This window comes from Trachinotus anak, unplaced genomic scaffold (assembly GCF_046630095.1).
Source record: "Trachinotus anak isolate AG129_WGS33_773 ecotype Australia unplaced genomic scaffold, CSIRO_AGI_Tana_v1 ptg000019l, whole genome shotgun sequence".
Classification (NCBI taxonomy): domain Eukaryota; kingdom Metazoa; phylum Chordata; class Actinopteri; order Carangiformes; family Carangidae; genus Trachinotus; species Trachinotus anak.
In genome coordinates this window covers 1,181,963-1,206,606 of record NW_027273870.1, presented here as the reverse complement: position 1 = coordinate 1,206,606, position 24,644 = coordinate 1,181,963, and the positions used below count along the sequence as shown (strand labels likewise).

At 41.4% G+C, this 24,644-nt stretch overlaps 1 protein-coding gene across 1 annotated transcript in view; it reads right to left on the bottom strand.

The window, feature by feature from the left end:
- Positions 1-24,148, bottom strand: part of LOC139636721 (alpha-1,6-mannosylglycoprotein 6-beta-N-acetylglucosaminyltransferase B-like) — a 103,396-nt gene extending 79,248 nt beyond the window's left edge. Inside the window, exons 1-2 of the mRNA XM_071505003.1 lie at positions 23,619-24,148; positions 18,664-18,776 (exon numbers count right to left, since the gene is read on the bottom strand). Of these exons, the coding sequence (XP_071361104.1) occupies positions 18,664-18,776; positions 23,619-23,686 (181 nt within the window). The 5' untranslated portion in view covers positions 23,687-24,148. The remainder of the gene's footprint in view (positions 1-18,663; positions 18,777-23,618) is intronic.
- Between the last annotated feature and the right edge of the window lie 496 nt (positions 24,149-24,644).

Genomic DNA, 24,644 nt, shown 5'->3' with positions numbered 1-24,644 from the left:
AGCACGAAAACTTAATCTGTTGACAAGTGCTCTGTGTGTGTGTGTACTTGTTTCTTAATGCAACTGTGAGGAAACAGGGTTGATGGCGAGTTTCTGTTTTAAACCACAATTTTAAATGGAATACAAAACAATACATTTCTTCATCAGACAGCATTTTACTTCCAGGAATTAAACATGAGCTCCGCAGTGTTTCTCTGCTGGACTGAGTGGTGACATTTGCAGGTGATCACACACAGACACCATATGTGAGAACACAGAAGCAGGGACGCCCTCGTTACCATTTCCACCACCTCTAAAGTCGCTGCCTCTCAGAAAACATTTCTCTGTTGACTTTCACCAGTTCAGCACGGCTCTGCTGTTCAGAGCAGACACACAGCTGCAGGGGCTCCTTTCACCACAACCACGTCAGTGAATGTTAGTGTGACGGAGCGTTGTGTTGCTGAGACTGGCAGAGATGGAGAGGTTGAGTTTAAAGTGTGTGAGTGTGTATGTGCGTGTGTGTTGGATGTGGGTATACAACAATTTAGACGGGAAATATGTGTGACGTGACCTTTTCACTGTTCTGTGTGACTGAGTGTGCATATTTGGCCTCGGTGTGTACACCGTGTGTGTGTGTGTGTATGAGAAGACCTTAGATGACATTTGGTCTCACAGAGAAATTTCCAGGAAAAATGAAGGAGAAGACAGAAAATATCAGAGGGATGTGCCTGTCCTGCTGGCAGCTTTGGTCACTTCACTCAAACAACATTCACATCATACGGGATGGATGGATGGATGGATGGAGCACCTGGTGAAAACCAACACACTCACGGGGAGAACATCCAAACTGCACACAGAAAGGCCCCAGCCTGCTGCCAGATTCACCCCCAGAACCATTATTCAGTGTTTGAATAAATAGGTGAAATTCCTCCTTTAGTGAAGACAACAGACAAAGTTGCGAACTTGAAGATACCTAAAGAAGCAACCTTTATGAAATAAAAACTTAATAGCAGAGGGTCATCTGCATAACCTTCAACTCCGCCCCATTTCTAGTATTGCCAGAGAAATCACAGTGAGTCCATAGAGCAATAAACAGATGTTCCATTACAAACAACAGTGGCCTCCAGGGGCAGCCTTGTCTAGTGGAAAGATAAAGCTAGAAATATTCAGAGTTCATGCCACTGGTCCTAATAAAGGACTGCGGTGAGTTGTAGCATTGAGTAGTTTAATCCGAGAGATAAATTTATCCCCAAAGCCAAATTTCTTTCAAGTAAAAAAAATTAAATAAAAAATAGGTCCATTCCACTCTATCAAATGCATTTTCAGCATCTAAAGAAATCAAAGCCTGAGGCAGAGTGGATAGTGAAGAATTGTAAACAACATTAAATACCCAGATTAAAGAAGAGTTTCTATCATGAATAAACCCAGTTTGTTCCAACGATGTAATAGATGGGAGAATGGTTTCCAAACGCCGAGCCAACAGCTTTGACAGTAATTCCACATTTAACAAACTTATGGAACAATATGAATCACACAGTAACGGGTCTGCCCTTCTTTAAAAGCAAGGAAATACATTAAAGTTTGAAGAAGGGAACCAGAATTAAAAGCTTAAACAAACACATTTACCAAAAGTGGAGCCAACTTTTCCAAAATGTTTTATAAAACCGTCGGGTCCAGGACTTTTACCAGTTTGTAGTGATCTGGCCGCAGCTTCAGGGTCTGTTGTGGCTGATCGTTCCAAGTCCCTCAACACATTTAGATCAACAGTAGAAAGTTAATTTTATTAAAAAGGCATGGACATCTATTGTAGTAGTATTAAGTTCTGAAGAATATGGTAAACCACAAAATTTCCTGGGTCTCACGTGACACCTAAATTAGTCTTCACAGAAACAGATTCATGGTCTGATGAAGCGATTGGATCACATTTACAACCAGGAACAGATGCAAGCAGTCTGTTTTCCACCCAGAAGAGATCACTAACTCACTCACTCATTCAACTGTAGACGCATTAGCTCGTGTGAGAACAAGGCAGTGATGGCCAGCTTACAGATACGTTCGCTAGTTAATACCACTTTAAGAGAAAACAAGTCTCGAAAGAATCGAATTCATCAATTCATCAAAATTCTTTTGATGAATTGAATGAAATTGAATAAAAAGTCTTTGTTCAGGATGAACAGATGCATCATATTAAGATGGTTCAGCAAGTTTGGGAAAATGTTGATGATACTCACGTTTTGCACATGTATACTATGATCAGATGCACGTGTGTGATGAAGCCTCTGCATGCACTGCATCTTCTCTGCCTCTCCATTATCTTTCACTACATAACCTGAATGTATCAATCAACATCACTATGAAACACGGTTAGATTGCAACCATGGGGGAAGGATGGGGGGGGGGTTACAGCAGTAAAACTGGTTCGAGACAAGTGGATTTCAAAGGTCATCCATTGGCTTTTTCAGAAACAACAAGATTCTTGCCAGAGGCCAGTATCACATTTACTGCTGTCATAAAGAAGCATCAGGCAAGAAACTGAGCATCAGAAATGTAAAATTGGCATACTGGGAACTTTCCTAAAACACTTTCTTTTTCCTCCATGTCCTTCCTTTCATTTCTCATATAATTTATTGTGCATAGCCGCTTGCAGGCTGTGTGTTTTCAGTCGTGTTATCTCGAGATGCACTGAGCTGCTTCTGATGCCAGGTTTTGTGATGACTGAGAGGACAGCCATTCGTTCTCAGCTTTATGATGATTATGTGTAATGTGGACACAAAAAATTCTTATCATCCCATCTTTCTATCTGTTGCCTCTATTTTCTCTCTCTCCCTGTATTTCATGTGCTCACAGATTCTTTATCCTCACTCTTGCAGACGTCTTCATACTTTGTTTCCTGGCATCTCTCACTCCCGATTCCCCTTAAATCTTATCTAATAGTCTCTCCTTCTTTCTCTCTCTGGACCAGTAAGTGTTTGTCTCTATAATTCAGTCCTCAGCAGATAAATTAGCGTCTGTCAAGACTTTGCTCTGTGCTGAGAGCTTCTGCAGAAGCTGTTTCTTTTTTTTGTTCGATGGCACACTTCAGTGCCCTGGCACCTTCACTCATCCCGTTATTTACTCTGACTCACAGGTAATGAAGCAAAGGACTGGTGAAACCGTGTGTGAAAGAGGAAAGACATGCCACTTTTGGAGCCAGAATGGACATCTGGCTCTGTGATACTGGGAGGCAGGGTTGCAAACTGGGGATATACAAATGTTTACAGTTGAAATGAACAGCTGGGCTGGAGGCAGTTTAGGTGTGCAGTGGAAGAGGTGTTTGTCTGCAGGTTTTTAGCCAACGGCAACAACGGTGCCATGTGTTCTACAGAACTCTTCAGAGCCACAATGCAGTTGTTGCATTGTTTTTCAGCTGTTTATATTAAGTGTAATTTAATCAGACTGGGAAACCGATTTCACTAAACACCAGGAAATGTTATGTGGAAAGCATATGTCTTGATAGAGTGCAAGCAGCTTCTACGCAGCTCCTAAAAACGGGATGAAGAAAAGCATTTTGCTGGAACAGCCATCAGTGCTCTTTGCAAGTGTAAACAACTAAACTTTTACGCGCTGATGGAATTTCAAAGCAGCAAATGTTGTTTTGTTCTCTACGACAAGTAAATCAGATAAAGGGCACTGGTTAAATTTTCAGGAAACACTTTTTTAGTATAATTTTATGTATCACTGGCACAACTCTTATCTCTGTATATTTTCCACCTCATTATGACAAAAATGGCACATATTCAATCAAGGTTATAAACTCTCTTTGTAGACTTAAATTTGATTAAATAAGACAACAGTGGACACTGGTGCTGGTTTCCACACAGTATGTGCGAGACACTATTCAAATCAGTCGGCTGTGGCCAGTATCACATAGATCAATATACATTTTTCCAGCCTCTGCTTCACTTGTCCCCATAAACCTTAGTGGAATACATGTAATACATGTGAGGTTATGGAACAGGGTCACTGAATTCATGTCTGTGGAAAAAAATGTATGAAAGATTGAAATATCCTGATCCATAACAGACCTCCGTCACAGCCTCTTTGCCGGCACTCAGACAAATCTGAGTTAATTTAAAGAGCAATTAAATATTCGAAAACAATTTGATTTGAAATCTGCAGATTTCACTAATCAACACATGCACATTCTAAAGCTCAGACTCTGCTCCATCTTCCTCCCAGCTTCATCTGACAGTCATGTCAGCATCAATAAGCCTCTGTTTGCAGCTGAGGTGCTGCAGTTTCTGCCTAATTGCTTTATCTTTCAGCTACCTGAGACACGACTGCGTTTTATTCTGCTGATGCTGAGATGTTATGCTGTGTTGATGACACTGCTGGCAACTTAAAAGATTATAGTTGCTCAGTAGAAACATGTGAGAGCTTACATCACATACAGAGGCACAGCACAGAAATCATAACACCATGCATGCAAAGAACACACATATTAAATCCCACAGGATGGCTAATCAATTATTTATTAATTCCCCTGTGCTGAGGATGATGTTCTTTTGAAATATTGATGATAGCGACTAGACACTGCCAAGTGTGTTTGTGTTGTTCCTGTGCGTGTCAATGTGAAAGCCAAAAAATATATAGTATTACCAGTTATTTGTGTGTGGCATATTTAATAAGACTGTATGTACTTCCATGTCTCCATTTATTGAAGCATGATGTTCTGCAAAAGAGACCAATATATGCCCTGCCATGGTCGTTTCTCTTAAAACTGAAATACTTATTGTTGTTGATCTGTTTGCTCGAGTGCTGCTACACTTTTTGTCACATTGTTATCCAGCAGCCTGTCACCTTTCTGTCTGACAGTGCCAGGAAGTGATATCAATGTAAGTTAGTGAAATTACTTTCATACCACAAAATCTTTGCTGCAATCTCAACTAAACACTTCAGCAAAACAAGTGATCAGAACCTTTACGTGGTTGGTCGAGGACATTTTCACGGATTGAGCAAGAAAGTTCTTTACACACAAATCTTGCTGTCACTACCCTCTAGTGGTCGAACTCCTCGCCTAGTGACGCTGATGTAGACGTGTACTCCACGGTGTGTCAGTACGCTGAGACATCACTGTTGGCGTGATTCTTACCGCAGTAAGGCACTACTTTTCAGTCGGGTATTAATTCAAGACATATTGAAGCGATATGTTTCATTAGTCTATTGATTTCTATTTAAACAATCAGTACAGCCTGATATTAGATTTTTGAGGCTGATAGTGATGTCAATATTTGGGAGTTAAAAAAAATCTGTTGACAATACACAATACATACTGTGCAGGACCTTTCACAAATGAAGTTTCACAGTTTCCAGATTATCTCAGTTTGGCATTTATGTACCGACATATGCACCAATCCCAATATATCTGTAATAATAATAATAATAATATCAGATATATTTTAACTATCAATTTTAATTTTAATTATCAACTCTCTCTCTCAGTGGTTGTGAACTGGGTAGAAAACTGTGCACTGGAGAAATGACTGTAGCTAGTGTCACAGGACAGCAGTCGATATATTGGCATCAAAGAGAGGCCACCTATTTCTTTCACACCCCAGCTTTGCAACAAATGATGCAACGTGACCACTCAGACACGAACAACACAGTTTAACCTCAACAGATTTTGCCTGATCGTTGACAGCGGTGCCGCCGAACGGGCTGGGAATGACGGTGCTGTGCTGCTCTATTCAGCTGCAGACAGCAGACATTTATTTTAAAGGTAGAGGCAGAGGTCCGTTTACTGCCAGCAATTTTTCATGCACAGTGACACAGCTAAGACCTAAATAAGAGACACATGAGACTAACTGATGTAACGGAAGAAGATGTGGGTGTGAAGCGCTCCATAATAACTGGACAATGCAATTTGTGTTGTAGAAATCCTGTTGAAACACGGCAACAACAATCACCCCACTGTGTAGGTCACATTTAAACAAATCCATAAAGTACTTGGATGAAATAATCTCACGGGATTACACAGAGAGATAAACTGCTTTACAGATGGGTGCATTTAAATTAGTGTGATGTGCATTTAATTGCCGTGAACATTTTTTCCTAGCTGTGAATGTAGCATGGATTTTATTTGCACAAAGCAGTGCTGAGGGGCTTCAGGCAATTTTCTCCATCGACTTGCTAAACTGCCTGAGCTCAGCTGTTTCAAAAGCTTGTGGGTATGTGTGTATCTGTGTGTGTGAGAGACAGAAAGAGAGCTGGCGCTGTTGCATACACTGTAAGTGTGTATGTGATGTCCTGTATATGTTCAGACCACTGCTTTGTATGTGTAAATAATCTACAGCATGAACAACAGGTATGTGTCTGTTTCCCTCCGGAAGCTGAGTTGGACACACTTCATTCTTCACAGACTGAGGAGCCTCGGAGACTGACGCTGCCTTGAGTGGATCCATTAAGGAAATGAGAATGATCAATCACAACGTATTAATCCAACTTGATCTCCCAAAGGCAGATAAAGAAATATAAAATAATATATGTGGACCAACGCACCCACATGCACACAAGCAGAGATACAACACACTCCCACACACATTCATACACATAGAGCCCCACACTAACACACAGATCAAGAATAAGTGATTCTGAGGTTACTGCTATGAGTAATAAGAAACTTTGTGTTTCAGGCTTTGCCTCTGTGACTGCGGCTCAACTTGAGCTTCAAGTGAACAGGATTAAAACTCACACATTTGTAAATCCCAGGAAAGTGGCTGTACTCCACCACATCGATTGTAAGGTGAGCATTTCTGACAAGGAGAAATGACTGCGTTTGTTAAAGCCGTTCTCGTTCAAACGTGATGCGTTTCTGAGCAGATGAATCTACTGAATGTTATATGACAGAAAAGGAGAATGAGAGATTTGGGGAAACCTTTTAGATATTGCTTTTCCTGTTGTGCTTCAGCACATCTTTTATTTACTGAGAAACGGATGGGCCCCATCATCCGAGCTGACAGGTAATGCCATTTAAACTTTCCCAAAGAGAGGAAGAGCCCAAGGCTTGGCAGTTCAGCACACACACTACCAGATCAGTTCAGTGAGGTGCTAAACAGTGGTTGGCTGGCAGCATGTACATCTAAATAAAACAATGAAGTGCTTGTTTTTACTTTATTCATACTGTATACATGTACAGTATTGTATAGACTGTAAACACATGCATTAATTAACACCAGCTCCGTGTTATCAAGAGGGTAATACACATAAAATGCAGTACGCTAAAACAGTGCCTGTGAAAAATTCATTAAGTGAAAAAGATCCTGGGTGATGCTTTCTTCATCATGTTTGTTTTCACAAGATAAGTTCCCTCTGTGCAACATTATCAGCTATGAAGATGTACTACAGATATTTGGAACAACTTACCAGTGGTACACTGAAGTTCATTCTTATTTCTGTAACATATGGTAAAGTGAGATTATCCAATATTTTCACCTCCTGTCTTCCTTCAGTTTGCAACATTAATCAAAAACATTGTTTGAACAACCACATCCCATAGGGGTGAAAACAGGAATCAATAAATAGACACTGATGCTCATAAGGCAGCCATTAGTGAGGGTTTGTGTGTTTGTTTGTGTGCGACAGGACCGACGGCAAACTGCTTCATGACATTATCACGCGCTGCTGACAGACATAACGGCTAATGTAACGCTGCTGGTGTGATTATTACTGCCACGTGATTACTAGAAGCACAGATAAGCTTGATGCATGTGTGTGAGGGTGCGTTTGTGTTTGAGTCGTGTGCCAGACAAAGAGAGAGAGAGAGAGAGAGAGAGAGAGAGAGAGAGACAGAGAGAGAGAGAGAGAGAGAGAGAGAGAGAGAAGGGGAGAAAAAAGCACGAGATACACGGATTGACCCTAATTTCAACTGACTGACAGTGTTTATGCATTTGTTTTCAGCACACATGCATCTTCATTTAGCTTTGTGCCCGTGTGTAGCCCCCTGCTTTAAGATGGAAACATCTCAGCTGCTCTAAACTGAGCTCTCTCCTCCTCTCCTGAACTCTCAGCGATCCCTCTCTCTTCCTTTTAGTCAGCTTTACAGCCCAGACACAGTTCATCTCCCCAGGTGCTGCAAACAGGGCCTTCAAACACACACACATAAACAAACACACAACTAGATGAGGTTAAGTCCACCTGTCTAGTTCTTTGAGAGACTCAGTCAAGCTCCTATTCATCTCTTTCTTTCAGGTCTTCTTTTTCTGTGGTGCTGCAGTGCTTCTCTCATTCTCTGCCACTGCCTGTCAGCAGGAGCTGTTTTCTGTGTTCATCTTGCAGCATTAGAGGGGTGAGGTACTGCTGGACAGTAGACACAAAGATTTAGGAAACAATTTCCAGTGTGTAAGTCCAGTTTAGAGAAACAGAGTGAGGGAGTGTATTCATTTTGATCATTTTTATGTCTGAACAGAGAAAGAGCATTAATCAGACCATGAATGGTATTTCATCCTAATTATTATGGTAGACTAAAAAAGCAGCTAATCTTTCTTGAATAACCACACCCTTTACCACCAGTTGCACAGACTGTGCCCTGTGTGTCAAACTTCCACACCAACTTCTTACACTGTTGACAAAAATAACACTTACTGCCCTCAAACTAGAAGCTGGAAGGAAAAGACAAAAGAGACAGAAAGAGACATAGACACATGTGAAAATAGAGCTGCAGTACATGGATGCAGCAAAAAATGTAAATCAGACAAAACAAACAAGCCGAGCGGAGTTAACTCTTGTTAGAGCGACACATCTGTCTGTCTATACTGCATCTCTGCTGCCCTTCGAGACGTGTCACTCCCTCCTTGCAGCGTTTCCTATAATAGCACCAGTGCCCTCATAGGCATTGTGCTGCTTCGTAAGCACCGTATCCAACAAAGCAGTTCAGACAGAGTACACACAGTGGATGGGATTTACTGTGCCACTAATCTAAAATCAGTGCTGGTAACATCATTTATTTATGGTAGCTTATGCATGCATTTCTCACATCAGCTCAGTTCTGCTTTCGATCCATTTCTACCAGAGGTCATTTCTGTATTGCTACAATTAGAGTGTGGCATATCACACCCTGTAAGGCTCTTTTTCATGTGTCTCCATGTGACGAGGATGATCGTATGAACTAGTGAGGCTGCTCAGTTTTCTTGTTTGAGTTTATATTTGCTTCATTTTGCTTTTTTTTTTCATTTACCTGCCAGATATCACTGAATTATATTAACAACTTGGCATAATACCTGTGAAACTACTGAGGCTGTGGTTGATGGTATTTATTACTAATGCTACTGCAAAATGAAACTTCCCACTGTTCCCTGTGATAAACTGAATGATGCCACTCTCCGTCCTTGGCAGCGTTCTGTGGGCAGCGTACTCTCTTCTCTCGTAGAGCGTTCTCTATGAAATAGAAACTATTTTAAATCGATCCTTTATTCCACCACATGTTATTGACAGAAACTTTGAAAGCCTGAACCATGTTTATTGATGCAAGAACAGCGTCTTCTTCTTGTTCTTTGCAACAAGGCAGTCTTCTTCTGTATATTTTCCAACAGATGTACAAAAAGAAAGACACAAATACACAACATGGTGGAATGTGGAGGCGTTTAAAGTTTTCCAACATCATGGCAATGGTCTCATTTGTTTCTAATATTCAGATCATATTCTACATCAAAGGAGAAATATAGTTTGTTAATGATGTCATGTTTGTCAAACCATGTCAAGAAAGATCATCTGAAGGGCTGGTGCTCTGATCAGATTAGACCATTGATGGTTATTTAATCCGATGATTTTATATCACAGATGATCTTACTTTGACATATGATCTATTTTTCAGACGAATCATACTGATCTTGTCATTAAATGTTTATTTATTTAATTTTAAAAGTTCAGTAGCACCCAACCAGCCCATTGTTGTGGTGAAACAGCTAGCCCGCTAACTGCTAGCTAGAGGAACACGGGCGGGGGGACGAGCTGGAGAAGCGACTGGACTTTCAAATTAAAGTACTTACATGTAACACCTTATAAATAAATAACAGCGCTGTCCAAATGAATTCTGCATTTGAACTAAGCAAAAAGTGTGATTGGTTGTGATGCAAGTTGTAAATAGAAGACAGCATTGTGGGTGAAGAATAGTGGCAAGCGGACAAACATTTGAAAGTAGAGTCAAAGTGGTGGAAAGAGAGGAAACAGGACGCAGAGATTTGTGAGTTGGGCCTTTGAGTTGAAGGGACAAGCTTTGTGTCCAGGTGACCATATGCACAACCAATCAAGTGATCATGAGAAGCTCATGATTCAGATTGTGGATTGTGATTCTACCTAAAGAGATGGTCACATGATCTTTTGGGCAGATCCCCCACCACCATCTGAAACCAAGCTTCATTATCAAGAGTCAAAACTGCCACTTTGAAGACAGTAAAATGGCTCTTAAACCATTTCTTTGCCTTCTCATCACCCGTCCACTACACACGTTGTGTCTAATAAATGAATTATCCTGCACTGCAGCAATCATTACTGTCACTTATCAGACAAAGGCAGAAGTGGCTTTTTGGCCGTAGAGGAAATATCCAACTGCATTCAACACAGGCTCACATTGGTGAGAGCGAGAAAAAAGGGGGCAGAAGAATGAGAAATGAGAAATAGAAACAAAGAAAACGTTTCCACTACACTGAAATTATTCAGTCTCGCACCAGGCTCTTAAACCTACAACACGTAATATTCATGCCACCGGTGTGATGATGTTAATGAACAACATTTCTAAGCTAAAATTAGCTTGTGTTGCACACTGTTGGTGCTGTAGGGGAGCGAAAGAGAGGCACTGAGGCGAGGTTCACAGAAGTAAGCATCCTTTGGACCTTGCTAGAAAATTTGTCACAAGTCCTTTACATAGAAATCATTTACAAATATGTTATAGGCAAGCAAGAAAATCAGGGAAGGTCTAATTTTATGTTACAATCCATTCACACATTGGCACTAAAAAGCTGTAAATACATTTAAATTGCTTCACATTCTTCCATATGGTACCTTTACCATATTCATCTCTGAGGGAAAGAAATGAGAGAGAATGAGAAGCTGGAGAACAAAGGGAGAGAGGTGGGAAAAAGAGGCTCGAGGCAAGAAATGATCTCCAATCATTCTTGTTGTGCTTGTATGGCCTTATCAGCCACACCAGGGAAGAAACAAGACAAATACAGTTGCCTTTTTTTGTTAACACAGACATAATACAATCGGTAGTCTTCCCAAAACTGTTAGGCAACAGAGGCCATGGCTTCGTAAACACCATTAGTGCATATCTGCAGAGAGGAAGCACAGGCACGCTTGAGTGTGACACTATCAGGACCTGGAAAAATAACCAGCTTATGGCAGAGGAAATGATGAGCTAGCGACCTGTGGACAAAGCTTGATGCAGGCTGGGTAATTGAGACAGCATATTGCTGCACAGTAACCTTCCCAGAGACATAACCATAATATAATGTGCTGTGGAGAAATTTCTCATTTACGGCCGGGTAATAGCACTTAGGTCAGAACAATGGCCCTCTCTACTTGGAAATTGGATAGGCTTTCTCATTAATATGTATTGGTGTTAGGAATGGGCTAAGGATGGAGTAACATGGTGAATGGCCTGAAGTTTGCACAGAGGAGAAACAAAGTTAGGGAGGTGAGTTATACTGTAAATATGGGTAATACTAACATGTTCAACAAATGCAACCCAAGTTCAAACATACTGTACTTGGTAGAGATACAGAAAAAAATTGCGCTGCTAGTTTTTAATGACATAATACTGTCCCAGCAACCAATGCACATAATATGTGCTTTGGATATAGTGACTGAACACAGGGATCTAAGTTAGATGCTGCTGATTCTTAGTACCAGGTTTGTCTTACCCTCACAAAAAAAGAGGATAGCATAGCATTACATCAGGTAGAGCACTTAAGTTGTGCTTGCACAGGTTGATTCATCAGATGTTTCATTAGGGCTTTACCATGAGTGGCTTATTCAACAGCTGCTTGGCCACCAGCTGATTACTAATGTGCAATCGTATTCATTCATGTGTGGCAATTACAAAATGACACCTCTCACAATTTCTCTCACTCTGTTGATAATGTACCATCACACCAAAAGCATTTCCCTCTGCAGCTACCTTCACCCCGCAACCATATTATAGTATGTGTTAAGGATGTTAAGTTCTCTCTGTAGAATCACCATTGCTGCACTGATTTTCAAAGTGGAAAAAAAATGCTCTCCTTTTTAAATCTCATAGCCATGGCATATTGGCTGAGCACCCTTATCCCCTTTTCAGCAGTACTCAATACTTACACAATTATTTGTAACATTCAAACTCAAAAGTTGTTAAGTACAAAGCACAAGCTTCTATTTGGCCCCACTGAGTGGCTCCACTGGAGCAGTTGAGGGTCCTTTGCCTTTCTCCAAGTATTACTACATGCTCAGTCTTCAGTTTTCTATACCTTTAGCATTTGTTTACCAGTCTGGTGATTTATACAGAATTCACATAAACCATTAAAGAATTGTGTTCGGTCCCTGGTAGAGGTGTTTATATGCAGTGTTCATGGGCGGGAAGCTGGTGAGGGATCATCATGTCATGACAATAGTGTCTCCTACTCATTAGGCTGTGTGCATTGTTTCTCTCTCTTTTCCCCAATCCCAAGGCCAAGAGCAGATGTAAGCTACAAAGCAGCAACAGAGAGTGGAGGAATTGGTGCTTTCAAATTCTGGTCTTTTTGGGGATGTACTACAATTGTACTTTTGAAGGAACAAACTGTACGTGTACAACATTGGACCCTTAACAAAGATTACTGTAATGTACTAAATGTACTACCCCTCTTACAATCCTGCACTATATTTTACTGAAAGTGCTTCAAACCTGTGAGACATACATATGAAACATAGGAAAGCTCACTGTCCAATACATATGTGTTTGCATAAAGCATACAGCATAGCAAGATTCATTAGTTTCCTTTTATTACATTAATTCCTTAATTCCACTTGCCTAAGTCTAACCTTAACCTCAGTCCTATTCTATTTAAATCCAATGCAATAGTTATTTTTCCAAATTACCCACAAATTTGTGGATGCTTTTCTTCGGGCTGTGGGCACAGGTCGATTGATGTTTAACACTTAGCTTTGCTTTGCTTAATTTGTGGACGTGGATCAAGAAGCAGCTCCTCTTGAAAGAAGATCTCCAAAGCTAGATAGCTGGTATTAAAATAGCCTTCAATTTTTAATTCAAGCATTTGCAAAGTTACTTATTTGAATACAAGAAATTAAATGACATCAAACTTCTGATCCTCATCTTTTCAACTGTGGAAACATTTGGAGAAGAGTCATTAATGTTGCACTGAACCAGTGCCTTGGAGGAGATGTACTGTATTTTCATAATGTATGTATCTGCATGCAGTAACTGATTGTTTGTAAGTGTACGTGACAGGCGACATTGGAATTGGTAAAATGGTTCAGACTCTCGGTATTGTAAGGTTCTGGAAATAACACCCTATTATCCCTATTTAATCTGGCATTTATCTTAAACCCTTCTTCAACCTTAAAGGTCCCATATTGGATCAAGTAAGATTTCCATGTGTTTTCTGATTATAAAGCATATTAAATAATTAAATAATATTATGGTATCTCCTGGATTTGAATCTAGTATGTGGACAGGCACCGGGGATATTGAAGATTGGCTCAATTTCCTCCATTTGAATTATGAAATATTTTCATCATCTTCTCACTCACTCACTCACTCACTCAATATCTACTTGATGACACACACACACACACACACGCACACACACACACACACACAAACAGTCCAAACTCCCCAGGCTATGACTGCACTGATAAAGTGTACTCCCTGAGTGACTCCCCTGCTGCACCTAGCGCCAGCGACATGCAGAAGATTGTCATGCCAGATTTGTTCGACATGCAGCGATGGGAAGGGAGCATGACTGCAGGGGATGTGTGATAGAGATGAACATCTAGTGTGAAAAAAACATGAAAGGGGACCACAGAGCAGGGGTGTATGACGTGCTCAACCAGTACCAGCTACTGCATGCTTAAATATACACATGTTGATGTATGCACATGATGTATGTATAGCCACATAAGCTGCAGTTACTTTCATGAGTGTAAACTCTGAGCTGAGGTCCTCTTAGGACACAAGTAAAAATGTCTTTTGGGGAAAGTGACACACTGGTGTGAGTCTGTTTCTGTCTGATGGTGTGGAAACCTTCAGACGAACATCACAGAACTGAGTTTAATGCGAGTCAAACAACCATTCGTCTCAGCCCCTGCTTGGATCTAAGCACGGCAGCGTTTCCAAACAGTGTGGTCCTCATGGTGATTATAAGTCTCCCGTTTTATGAATTACAGTCTGTGATTCACAGTTTTCTAAAGCGTTTAGCTATTAAACCTGCAGAGATGAGAGGACTGCAAAATTTAAAACCAACACAAAAATATAAAATTAGATTCTCTCCCCCATCAGGGACCCACCTACACAGTGAGAAAGCCCAGTGTTGTTCAGCTAGAACAAACAGGGGAGTGAGAAACATGCTTAGAGTAAAGGGGCTGTCATGGGCCCCTGTTAATGTAATAAAGTGCAGTATGAACAAGCTCCATAGGGAGGACCTTTGATTAATCCAACATCTCCCTGTGTGATTTATTTTAATCTAGAGAAAAGAAAATCTGGTTACCTTTTTATCCCTCTTTCATCTGTCTCTTTTGTGAGCAGTGAAACCTCTAGAAACCTCTTTCTCTCACTTAATCACAGATACACACAGAAACACACACAATCCCTATTCTACTTTCACCTCCTTCACTTCCTCATTTTCACTGTTGAGCCCCTACCTCTCCATTTCTGTCTCACAGCTCTTGATGACTTTGTCACTCACTGAGGAGAGACGGGGATTTGAGCGAATACCCGATACTCTGAACCTCCAGTGGAAGCCGATAATCCATGGGAGCGAGAGGTGGCGGTGAAATTCAGCTAATACTCAAACAATTGCTGTCAGTGCAACTCACACTAAGGTGACAAAGCCCTACACAAATTTGCCTGTTATTATGTGCAAACAACAAGCTCATATCGGTGTAAAAATGATGGGATGAAATTCTGTGAATTTGATTTATACGAAAAAAGGAACTTGTCTTCTCATACTCCAGATGGCTTTATTTCCAACACATCATGGATGATGATTAGATGTAGATGACAGCTGATGAGTCAAACATCCTCAACACCATCTGTTTTACAATGACATCTGAAATCAGTAATACAAGAAATGGACAGTAGTCATTAAAAGATTGCTGTTGGCTATTAGGGTCAAAATTGTTATCTATAATATACAGTGTATATGGCTCAGCTGTCTTCTTTAGCTTACAGCGTGACCTGTGTATGAAAGACTTAAAATCCCTGAATTCAGTCATCATCATTAGGGCAACACTGACCTTTTTAAGAAGTGCACCTTTCCCATTACTGCAATGAAGCGTTTCCATTATGTTTGAGAGAGAGAGAGAGTGAGAGCCCAAGCAGTGGATAAAAGAAACCAGCCTTTGACATTTTGCTGTGTCATGATAACCTTTCAGTAAAAATGGCTTTGTTTTAACTTGGGAATAAAGCTTCTGTGGTGGAGAAAAAAGTGCACATCCAGCTGGAAAACAGACCTGCTTCTAGAGCTGAACAATCTGAGAGACAACATCAACTTGATTGTTCTGAGCGGTGTTACAAATGCAATTCAAGTGTATTATCATTTTCTACAAATCAAACTACAGGCCTGTATTTGTGGTCTACGTGGTATCTAACAAGAACCCCGGGTAAAGACAAATCTACCACCCACAGAAGAAATGTGCTCAAAACCATCTTTGGCTGGGTGTACATTTTACATGAACAATTGCAAAGTTGAATGTAAAATCATGGTTCGCTGGTCCCAAATCAGGTATTTCTTGGCAGCTGTCAGATGGTCATAAACTTAATCCTGTTAAGGACTGGTAAAACAAGGTTGATTAGCAAAGTGAAATAAGGTTAAATGAAGATGACCACAGTGATAAATTCACCACTGAGTTAAGTAGCTCAGCTTTGCCAGATTCTGTGAAAAGCCCACAATGCAAAAATTTTCCGAAAATTTCTAATTTGCATTGGAGATCTGCCAGAAATTTCATGTACATAATGAAACACAGGCGTGTGAGTGTGTGTGTGTGCGAGTGTGTGTGTGTCTGTGTGTGTGTGTGGCTCTGCAGGTGGTGAGTGGAGGCTTAATGAAAGGGCCAGTTGTTTCGTGGGGCTGATTTGCAGAGAGCAGATGGATTGGTCTCTCAGTCTCTCTGGTCTCAATCTTGTCCCACATTGCTGCTGTCGCCCCATTTAACAGCCAATTTCCTGCCAGCTCATCACAAACACGCATAAAAACACACATGCACACACAAAGGGAGTAAGCTGCAAAAACAGTGTGTGGTAGTAGACCACAGAGACGTGCATAAAGGGAGAAAAGAGGGTGACACAGTGGGTCATACACACAAACACATGTACCCTGACACACTGCAGATGATACAGATAGAGGCAACTTTTCAGCACAGATAAGCGGAAAAGTATTAAAGTACATAAAGGGATGCACATGTAGAGATACACACACACACACACACACACACACACAAACACACACACCACTCCTATGGGGAAGCACGATTGGACACTATACGGTTTTTAATGAGCTTGCTCCAGATGTCCTCCCAGGCTGCAGCGCATGAGTAGTTGATTAATCAAGTACATTTTACTAAGAAACACTGACACATACACACTGATCCTAATTTATCACACAAACACAGTAATCTCAATTTATCACAAACACAGTAATCCCAAATGACCTGCCCCCCTCCCTCTGTCCTATTATCTCTCTCACACACTCACACTGCGCCTGATTTTTCAGTGCTTCTGCATCTCTGCCTTCAGTGATGTCTGCTGTTTTCATTTTCACTGGTTCACCTTCCTCTGTGACAGATTACAACATATACAACATACTCACACACAACAACACCTGTGACTGTTTCACATTTACAGTAACACTTTTTCACTTGCACTCACACAAACACATGTGGACTCGCACACAGAACACAGATTTTCTGTTTGAGCTCCAGCAGTGGGTAGAAGCGGCTGGCCTCCACAAAATGACCTCTGGTTTTAGTCTTTGCACCTTGTTCAGCAGGAGATTACACTGGTGCCCTTTTTTCTGCCTTGCCACTGATGGTTAGCCTTCACTCTGAGTTGTGTGATGTGTTAATGACATTTCACGTGTGAGATATGGCTTCAGTGTCCATGCAACACAAGTGCAGCAAACAATGTGCAGTCACATGGAAATTCCTGGTTATTAGAGTTGTATTAATCTGACAGTTCTGTCTGTGGACAAACGACCACTCTGAGAAGTATCTTACAGAGTGTGGGGTCTAACTGTGAGTGATGCTTTACTTCCAGGTCATTTCTAATGTATTTTGCCCTGCCCTCATTTTCTTTTTGCCAAGAAAACTCACAAATCTAACATCAGATGCTCTCAAAACTTGCCCCGCTTTTACAAATCTGCATGATCTAATTTTTAAACCTGCAAACTAATTAGTGCTAAAGATTGTTTTGTGCTTTCTTGATTGACATTGAAAAAATGTAACAATCTTTTTTTTTTTTGGTGAAGACATATCACATCCTTTCATATACTGGTTACAACAGTCGTACAAGGTTGAGTACAACCAGTGGTGAATATTAGCTGCCTGTACTCAACTCAAATGTTGGGAAATTGAACGCGTCATCATACCGGAATTTCCACTTGTGGCTACAGCAAAAGTTTTATAGGCTTGCTTTAATGGACTCCTCTGTGATGGCAAGTCTCAAAAGGAAATCCTTAGTGGATTGAGGGGAGCTGTGAAATGCATTTTCAGCTATATTGTTTATCGTTTCTCTAAAGTCATCAAAGATAGTGCAAGAAAAAAGTGGCGTGAGTTAGGCTGTCAGTCTCTGAACATTAAGTAAATTAATTCTGTTGTGAATTATGCATAGTTTTTAGTGTTTTGTTTCACTGTAAAGTCTCAGTGTAAAATACTGTCAGCTAAGTAAACAACATTTGACCCGACATATATATTCACATATATTTTCAGATACACAGTAGGTCTCACGCACAGCCGCTGCATGTCGTTTTTGTCTGACACAGAAAACATGGCTGCCATCCCTGTGAAACCCACAGATGTAATATTAGCCACCCACCCTGCTGTCACTGCTGGGGATCAGACCAGTAATTTCCAAGCTGCTGGCTGGCCTCTCTGCTTTATGTCCCCCTCGCCACATCAATCTTCTTTTACAAGTGTGTTGATTTATCTCTCACCACTTGAGCGTGACTATTGAAAAAGCAGCTTTTCTGCTGAAGGTTATTTGAATGTAATGTTTTTTTGCAATTCACTGGTTCTGTCATGACATTTACATTTACTTTATGATTTCTCCGCTTCATCCTGGTATTCCAGGTCTTTGTGGGTCCAGGGACAGGTGACGCAGCTTTGACAAAGTGGCACATGGCAGTGAAGCGCCAGCGAGACCACAGAGTTACACTATCGCAGTGAAGGAACTGTTCACACATAAAAACATACATGCACTCTCTAACACACACATACACACACAAACACAGCACATGTCAGTACCTTCTGTGCGGATGGTGAAGGGGGAGTCCCCCAGTCTCTTGGCTGAGAACTGCCCCCCCAGAGAGGTCATTAGAAAGCACAGGCTGAAGAAGCCTATCCCCACCACGAATATCCTGCAACACAAGGGGAGGAGAGAGGGAGCGCATGAAAGAGAGGTTCAGACAGGCCGACATGTTTATGGGGAAGGGCAGGTAAATAGATATTTTGGGCGAGTAGTTGGGAAATATGGAGATGGGGAGAGAGAGAGAGAGATGGAAAGAGAGATTTTTGGAGGCAGACAAAGGAATGGATAGAGCGTGAGAGGCATGAAAAACCAAGGGAAAAATGTAGGCAGATGAACAGGCCGACAATTATGGAAGACAGGTTTTGCAGGACAGAATGATCGACAGCAAAAAAAAAAAAAGATGGAGGGAAAATACAGATGCAAAGATGAGAGGATGCGGGAAAACGTGGCAGAGAGCAGAAGAGGAGGAAAGGAGAGAAGAAACAGTAGGCAGCACTTCTGCAAGGCAGAGCATAAATAGAGCGATGATCACACGTAGAAAAGTAGAAACTTGAAGCCAAAGGGCACTTGAAACATCTTAGTGCTGTGATGTTATTGCTTGGCATACATCTAACACAAGTGGCAAAATAAGTGTGAGCAGTTTGCCCCTGAGTGCAGACAAAATGGATGTGATTATTTATGAAATATCAGAGGTGCACAGAGGGGAAGGGAAGAAGAGGCAAGAAGACAGACAAAAACATAAAAGCATTTGAGTACAATAAGCTAAAATGCCACAAAAGTCTCTGAGCACACAGACTGGTCTCACACACCCCTCTGTAGGTCAACAACAATGGATGAGTTACTGTATACTGTGGCACCCTGAGATATAAAGGACAGTCATTGTTTTGCTGTTAAACTGGTCTCAGCTGAACATATTCTAAAATCCATCAGGAATGTGGGCTGAGATCTGTACTGCAGACCTGGCTTTGTTCCATAAGTTTCTGCCTTACACTGCTTTGTGTCAGAGATCTGATATTTGAAAAGCTACCATTCCTCAGAGGGGAAATAAAATGAGACTCTGTGTGGGTTCTCCCTTGTTAGACAGCCATGAGAGAATCACATCTTGGACTTAAAAAGAGTTGAAAATCAGGTCTTTTGTATCTGTGTAAATCCTGCCCTAGTTAAGCTAGTCTCTTCAGTGTATATGGATCAAAGGTTATCTTATTATGCCAAGATTCTTCGGGGAACCAGAGAGGCAAAGCTGCCTGTGATTCTTATCCACTGGACAAAATACCAGTCAGCCTCCATGACTAACAAGTCAAGCCCTACTTTAAAAAAATACTTGCTGCTCTGCTGCAACCCCCCCCACAAGAGAAACTTCTTGGAAGATTTTGTAGAAGTAGCGCAGTACAAAGGCAGATTTCTGTAACAAAGAATGGCTGATGCCCCGGCACTTACACCATATTATATTAGCAGCTGAAGCCATTTCCCCAAATTTCCTCATGATGTAAATTTGTTTGGATAAATGCATTATTATTTTTTCAAAGAATATGTATAGAAAAAAAAAAAAATCATATGAGGGCTGATAATCTAAAGCAATGGCAGGAACGTAATCAAACAGCGGGAAGAAAAGGAACTCGCAGGAGCTTTTGTGATATAATTATCACAATTCACTTCATAATTTAGGGCCAACCCTGCACACGTAACCTGTAAACCTTTAACTTCTGCACCCACGGTTGGAAAACTGAATCTTAACATAACAAATAAATGAATTATTCACAACCATTGCTTTCTCTTCAAAGCCAGGCAAGAGCTGTTTGCTTGAATGCATGGCCCTGTGTGAAATCTGACAGCACTTCCTGGAATGGTAAGTAGCTCCAGTCACGCAAAGTTCTGAACAAAACCTCTTAATATTGATGAGGCCATAAGAAATGAGTTCCTATCAACAGAAACGAAAAATGGCCACTTAAAAGAACATTTGCTGACTGATCTGATTGACCCAAAGGGATCAGGATGATGTTGAATAATCTGTTAAGTATAGAGCCTGGTGGTTTGGCAAGCTCCCAGTGTGACTTTATATTCCAGGCTAGAGCCAATGTGTCTTGTCCTGGGTTGTAATTTACTCAGATGGCTTCAAGGACAGACAGTGGGACGTGGCTTCTTTGAGAGGAAACTTTTTACTCTTGTACATCACAAAAATACATATTGATATTGAATTATCATTATCTTCGAGGCTCTTCTCTAATGGGTCGCATTGAATGTGAAAATATCTATCTGATCGCTTCAAAAAGTTCAGTCATTAGTGTTATCTTCATGTTCCATACATTCTGTGAGCAAATGAGCGGCCGACATTCTGAGCTGGAGTCGGATCTAATGAATTACAGTACTGATTACACTTGGAGCCAGACAAACAGTAATTTGTGCATGAATGCATGTTGAAGTTAGACCTCCCAATTCTGATTCTCATCTTGAATGGCTGGTGTTGGAAGCAGATTATTAGACAACACTTTAATGTGATGATGACTGTGATCAGCAGGATTACAGCAAGAGGCTTCAAAGTAATGTGTCAGCGTGTCAACGGCCACCCCTGCGTTCAGCATTACTTTATTAATTTACACTAAAACCAGAGAAAAACCATAATCATGTTTACAACAAAGTCCCGGTACCTAAACATATGCTCGTTCACTCCGCTTCCTCATAAAGCTCTATGTCTCTCCCAGGATACTGTAGTATTATGAAATGAAATATTACCCCCATCTGTTCCAGGCATATTGTGGAATGAATGGGAACAGCTCAATCATTGTCACAGGATCACAAAGCAGCAATATAGTAACTGATGTGTATCCAATCCCATACGATCTTTATGATCAAGGGATTATTAGTCATGAAGATGAAGCCATGGTCTACATGCATGGATTATGCATTTACTACACAACCATCTGGTCAGGAAGCAAAATAAGTGGAAGCTGAAAATAAAAATCACTGACCTAATTTAGAACAATTATTCATACATTTTAACTGGCCTGATATTTATTTTTCATTCTCATCCTCGGTGACTTGTATTAATACAATAAGAAAAACTGCAGAGGCCCAGGTTTGAAAAAAATAAGGGGTTACACAACGGACATGAATCAAAATGGGCGGATTTTACAGATAAGCAATCTCCGTGATCTAAGGATTAATAATCATATGTGTGCAGGACGGGGGAACGGCAGCTATGGCAGCAAAAATACTGATGGAAAGGACGGGGAAAAGAAAGTGAAAATAGTCAGCTCATGTGGGTGCACGGAGGCTGGTCTGATGACGTCCTAGGGCGATCGTTTCCTCTCTTATCATTTAGCCGTTTTCCAAAGTGGCGTTAGGTGGGTGATATGAGAGGATTAGGCCCCGGTCCTGCCTGACGAGTCTTTAATTAACAGGCTTAAAGTAAATGCTCTGCTCCCTATAATTGGATCAGAAGGAGAGATCTACTATCAGCTAATTGGCTTCCTCACACATGCCTCTAGGTAGATGATTTTGAAGCGAGGAGTTCTGCCAGGCGTGGAGGAGCCGCGGCGTAGGTGTTACTTGGGGTGTTTTCCAAGAAACTTTTCCTGGCACCTGAACCAGCCTAATTTCTGTGAACGATTCAGATTTCATGGCGTACATACGCACAGTCTGCATTTTGAGATAATGTTGATTTTAACATTTCACATTATCTAGAGTATGACAAGCAGCATCTTTGGCTATTAACACTTTTCTGCTTTAGGTCTTGTTGACCAATCAGACCTATCAAGTAATCCTGTTGATCCTGTAATCCTGATAATGAAGACATAGCTGACTCTCTTTATTGCCTGAAAATCTGTAGACCGTGTCTGTCCCGATGCTCCAGTGATCTAAGATGCATAGTCACAATATCCCTGGTTCAACACAGGCCAGGAAGCTTTATTTCTCCTCAGGCTTTTGTTTCTTTTTCTTGACAAAACTATTCAATAACGGCAAAATGTATTGAAAATGATCCGACCATTTATAGTAAAACAACTGAAATCCCATCTCTAGGCTAGAGATCTGGTTTCATTCTGAATTAAATCACCCGTGGCAAGCTCCCATTGTCTGTGCTGTCAAGGCTAGTGCAGCACTGTCACAAAGCTGCTTAATTGAATGTGTTTGAATAAATGCTCCATCTACTGAGTGGATTGCAGGTGAGGCAATTCAGTGCAGCATGAGCCATCACAAAGACCCACTTTGTTTTTCTTTAAACAAAGGTAGCTGCACAGCTGCTGCACCATTGCTCCAGCCAACCAGGGAAACAGTTTTGAAAATCCAACAGTATCAGCAGGTGGAAAGTGAGTAAATGGCGATTGCTAGCAACCACTTGAGGAGATCCTCTAGCTGTTGTTCCACAGATCGTCACTGCTGCTTCCAATCTCCAACTCCCAGGATTAAAAAAAAAAAAAAGCAATAGCTGGATTAATTAGATGATTTCATTGAAAAACATGCCTTTATTCTCTACCTATCAGGGCAAATAAGATAAAGCAGGTTGGCACAGCATGGCTCACTGGACTGTAAAAGGATCAGCTGTTTAAGATGTTAACATGTGTAAGAAATCCCCTCCAGTTTCCCCTTTACATCTGAACTAACAGAGCCCAGTGTCCTGTGGTCACGGAGCTGCCCATGTGGTGAGAAACGAAGTTAGAACTGCGCTGACTTGTACAGGCTTACAGTTACCGTGTTGTCCCTTTATCCCTGTAAATCTCGAGCTAACTCAGCCAGCAGAGAAACACCTGGTGTGCAGGTGAGCGGTGACACACACCTTGGCCCCACACAGCCCCTCAGTGCTGTGTTTCCTCGGGGCTTTCAGCTCAGTGTAATCACTATGCTGGGATCTGGATGATAAAATGCATGTCCAACAGACAAGCAGTGAGAAAACACACACACTTAAGAGACCACACTGCTGGAAGCTGAAGAGAAAACTGGGCTCTTTGTCTCTTACCTGAACGGTTTGAACGTTACTAGACATCTTCTGACCATTATTTTACCGTCGGTGGCGCCTGTAATCATTTTCCAAAACGAGCGACCCCTGACATCGCTGTTAACCTCCCGACCCGGGACTTCAGGTGACCGACCATTTTCATCCGCGTCCCCCCGGCGCTCCCAGCCGCGGTCGAGTCGCTTGTTTTAGACAGAAAATGCAGCCGCAAGCCGCCGTCTTCACCCTTCTGGCAGAAACTGCAGAAAGTTGAATTCAGCAAGTCTATTTTCCCGTGTGTGGAAATGTCATTTAAAGCGTTATTCCGTCGTCAGGCAAACACTCGCAATCTGAGGCTGAATCGACCGTCGGAGTCATATCCGCTATGAGTTCTTCACAAAAATCAAAAACAAAAAAACGGCGTTGTTTTCAAAAATGCATTTTTTTCTGCGTGGACCAGTCCACGGAGAGGAGAGCTACCTTCGTGGACGACCCAACTTCACAGTGAAGCCACAGCGAGTGCGGCCAGTGAGCCGTGCTGCCCCCGTACTCATCCACTTCTCAGCAGGCAAGGTGGCTGCAGTGAAGCAACACACGTCCGGTCCGTCCTTCCGAAGTAAAAGCCCCAGCTCCTGTAGTGGCAGCAGTCCTGGTCAAATCGCAACAAACGCACACAATACAAACGAGACCACGAATTATGACTCAGGGCGATAACTATGATATGTGTAACTCGCTATCCCTACAGTCTGATGAGGGAAGAGTGGGCTACACGTCTGAGAGGACTGAAAAATAATGTATAATGGGGAAAATATCCTGATCAGGCCTGTAAATGAAGACATTTCATAAAATATATAATTTTAAGATTATAATTCTTTAATCACAATCTGCACACAACTGTGCAATAGTGTTCAACATTATTTAAAAAAAACTCCAAAACGTATTTCTGACGTTAAAAGGTGTAAATATTGTACTGTCTGTGTCGCCTGATGATGTGGATGGGCAGAATTCTCCAGAGGTGACTGTGAGGGATCCCAGGCAAAGAAGCCCATC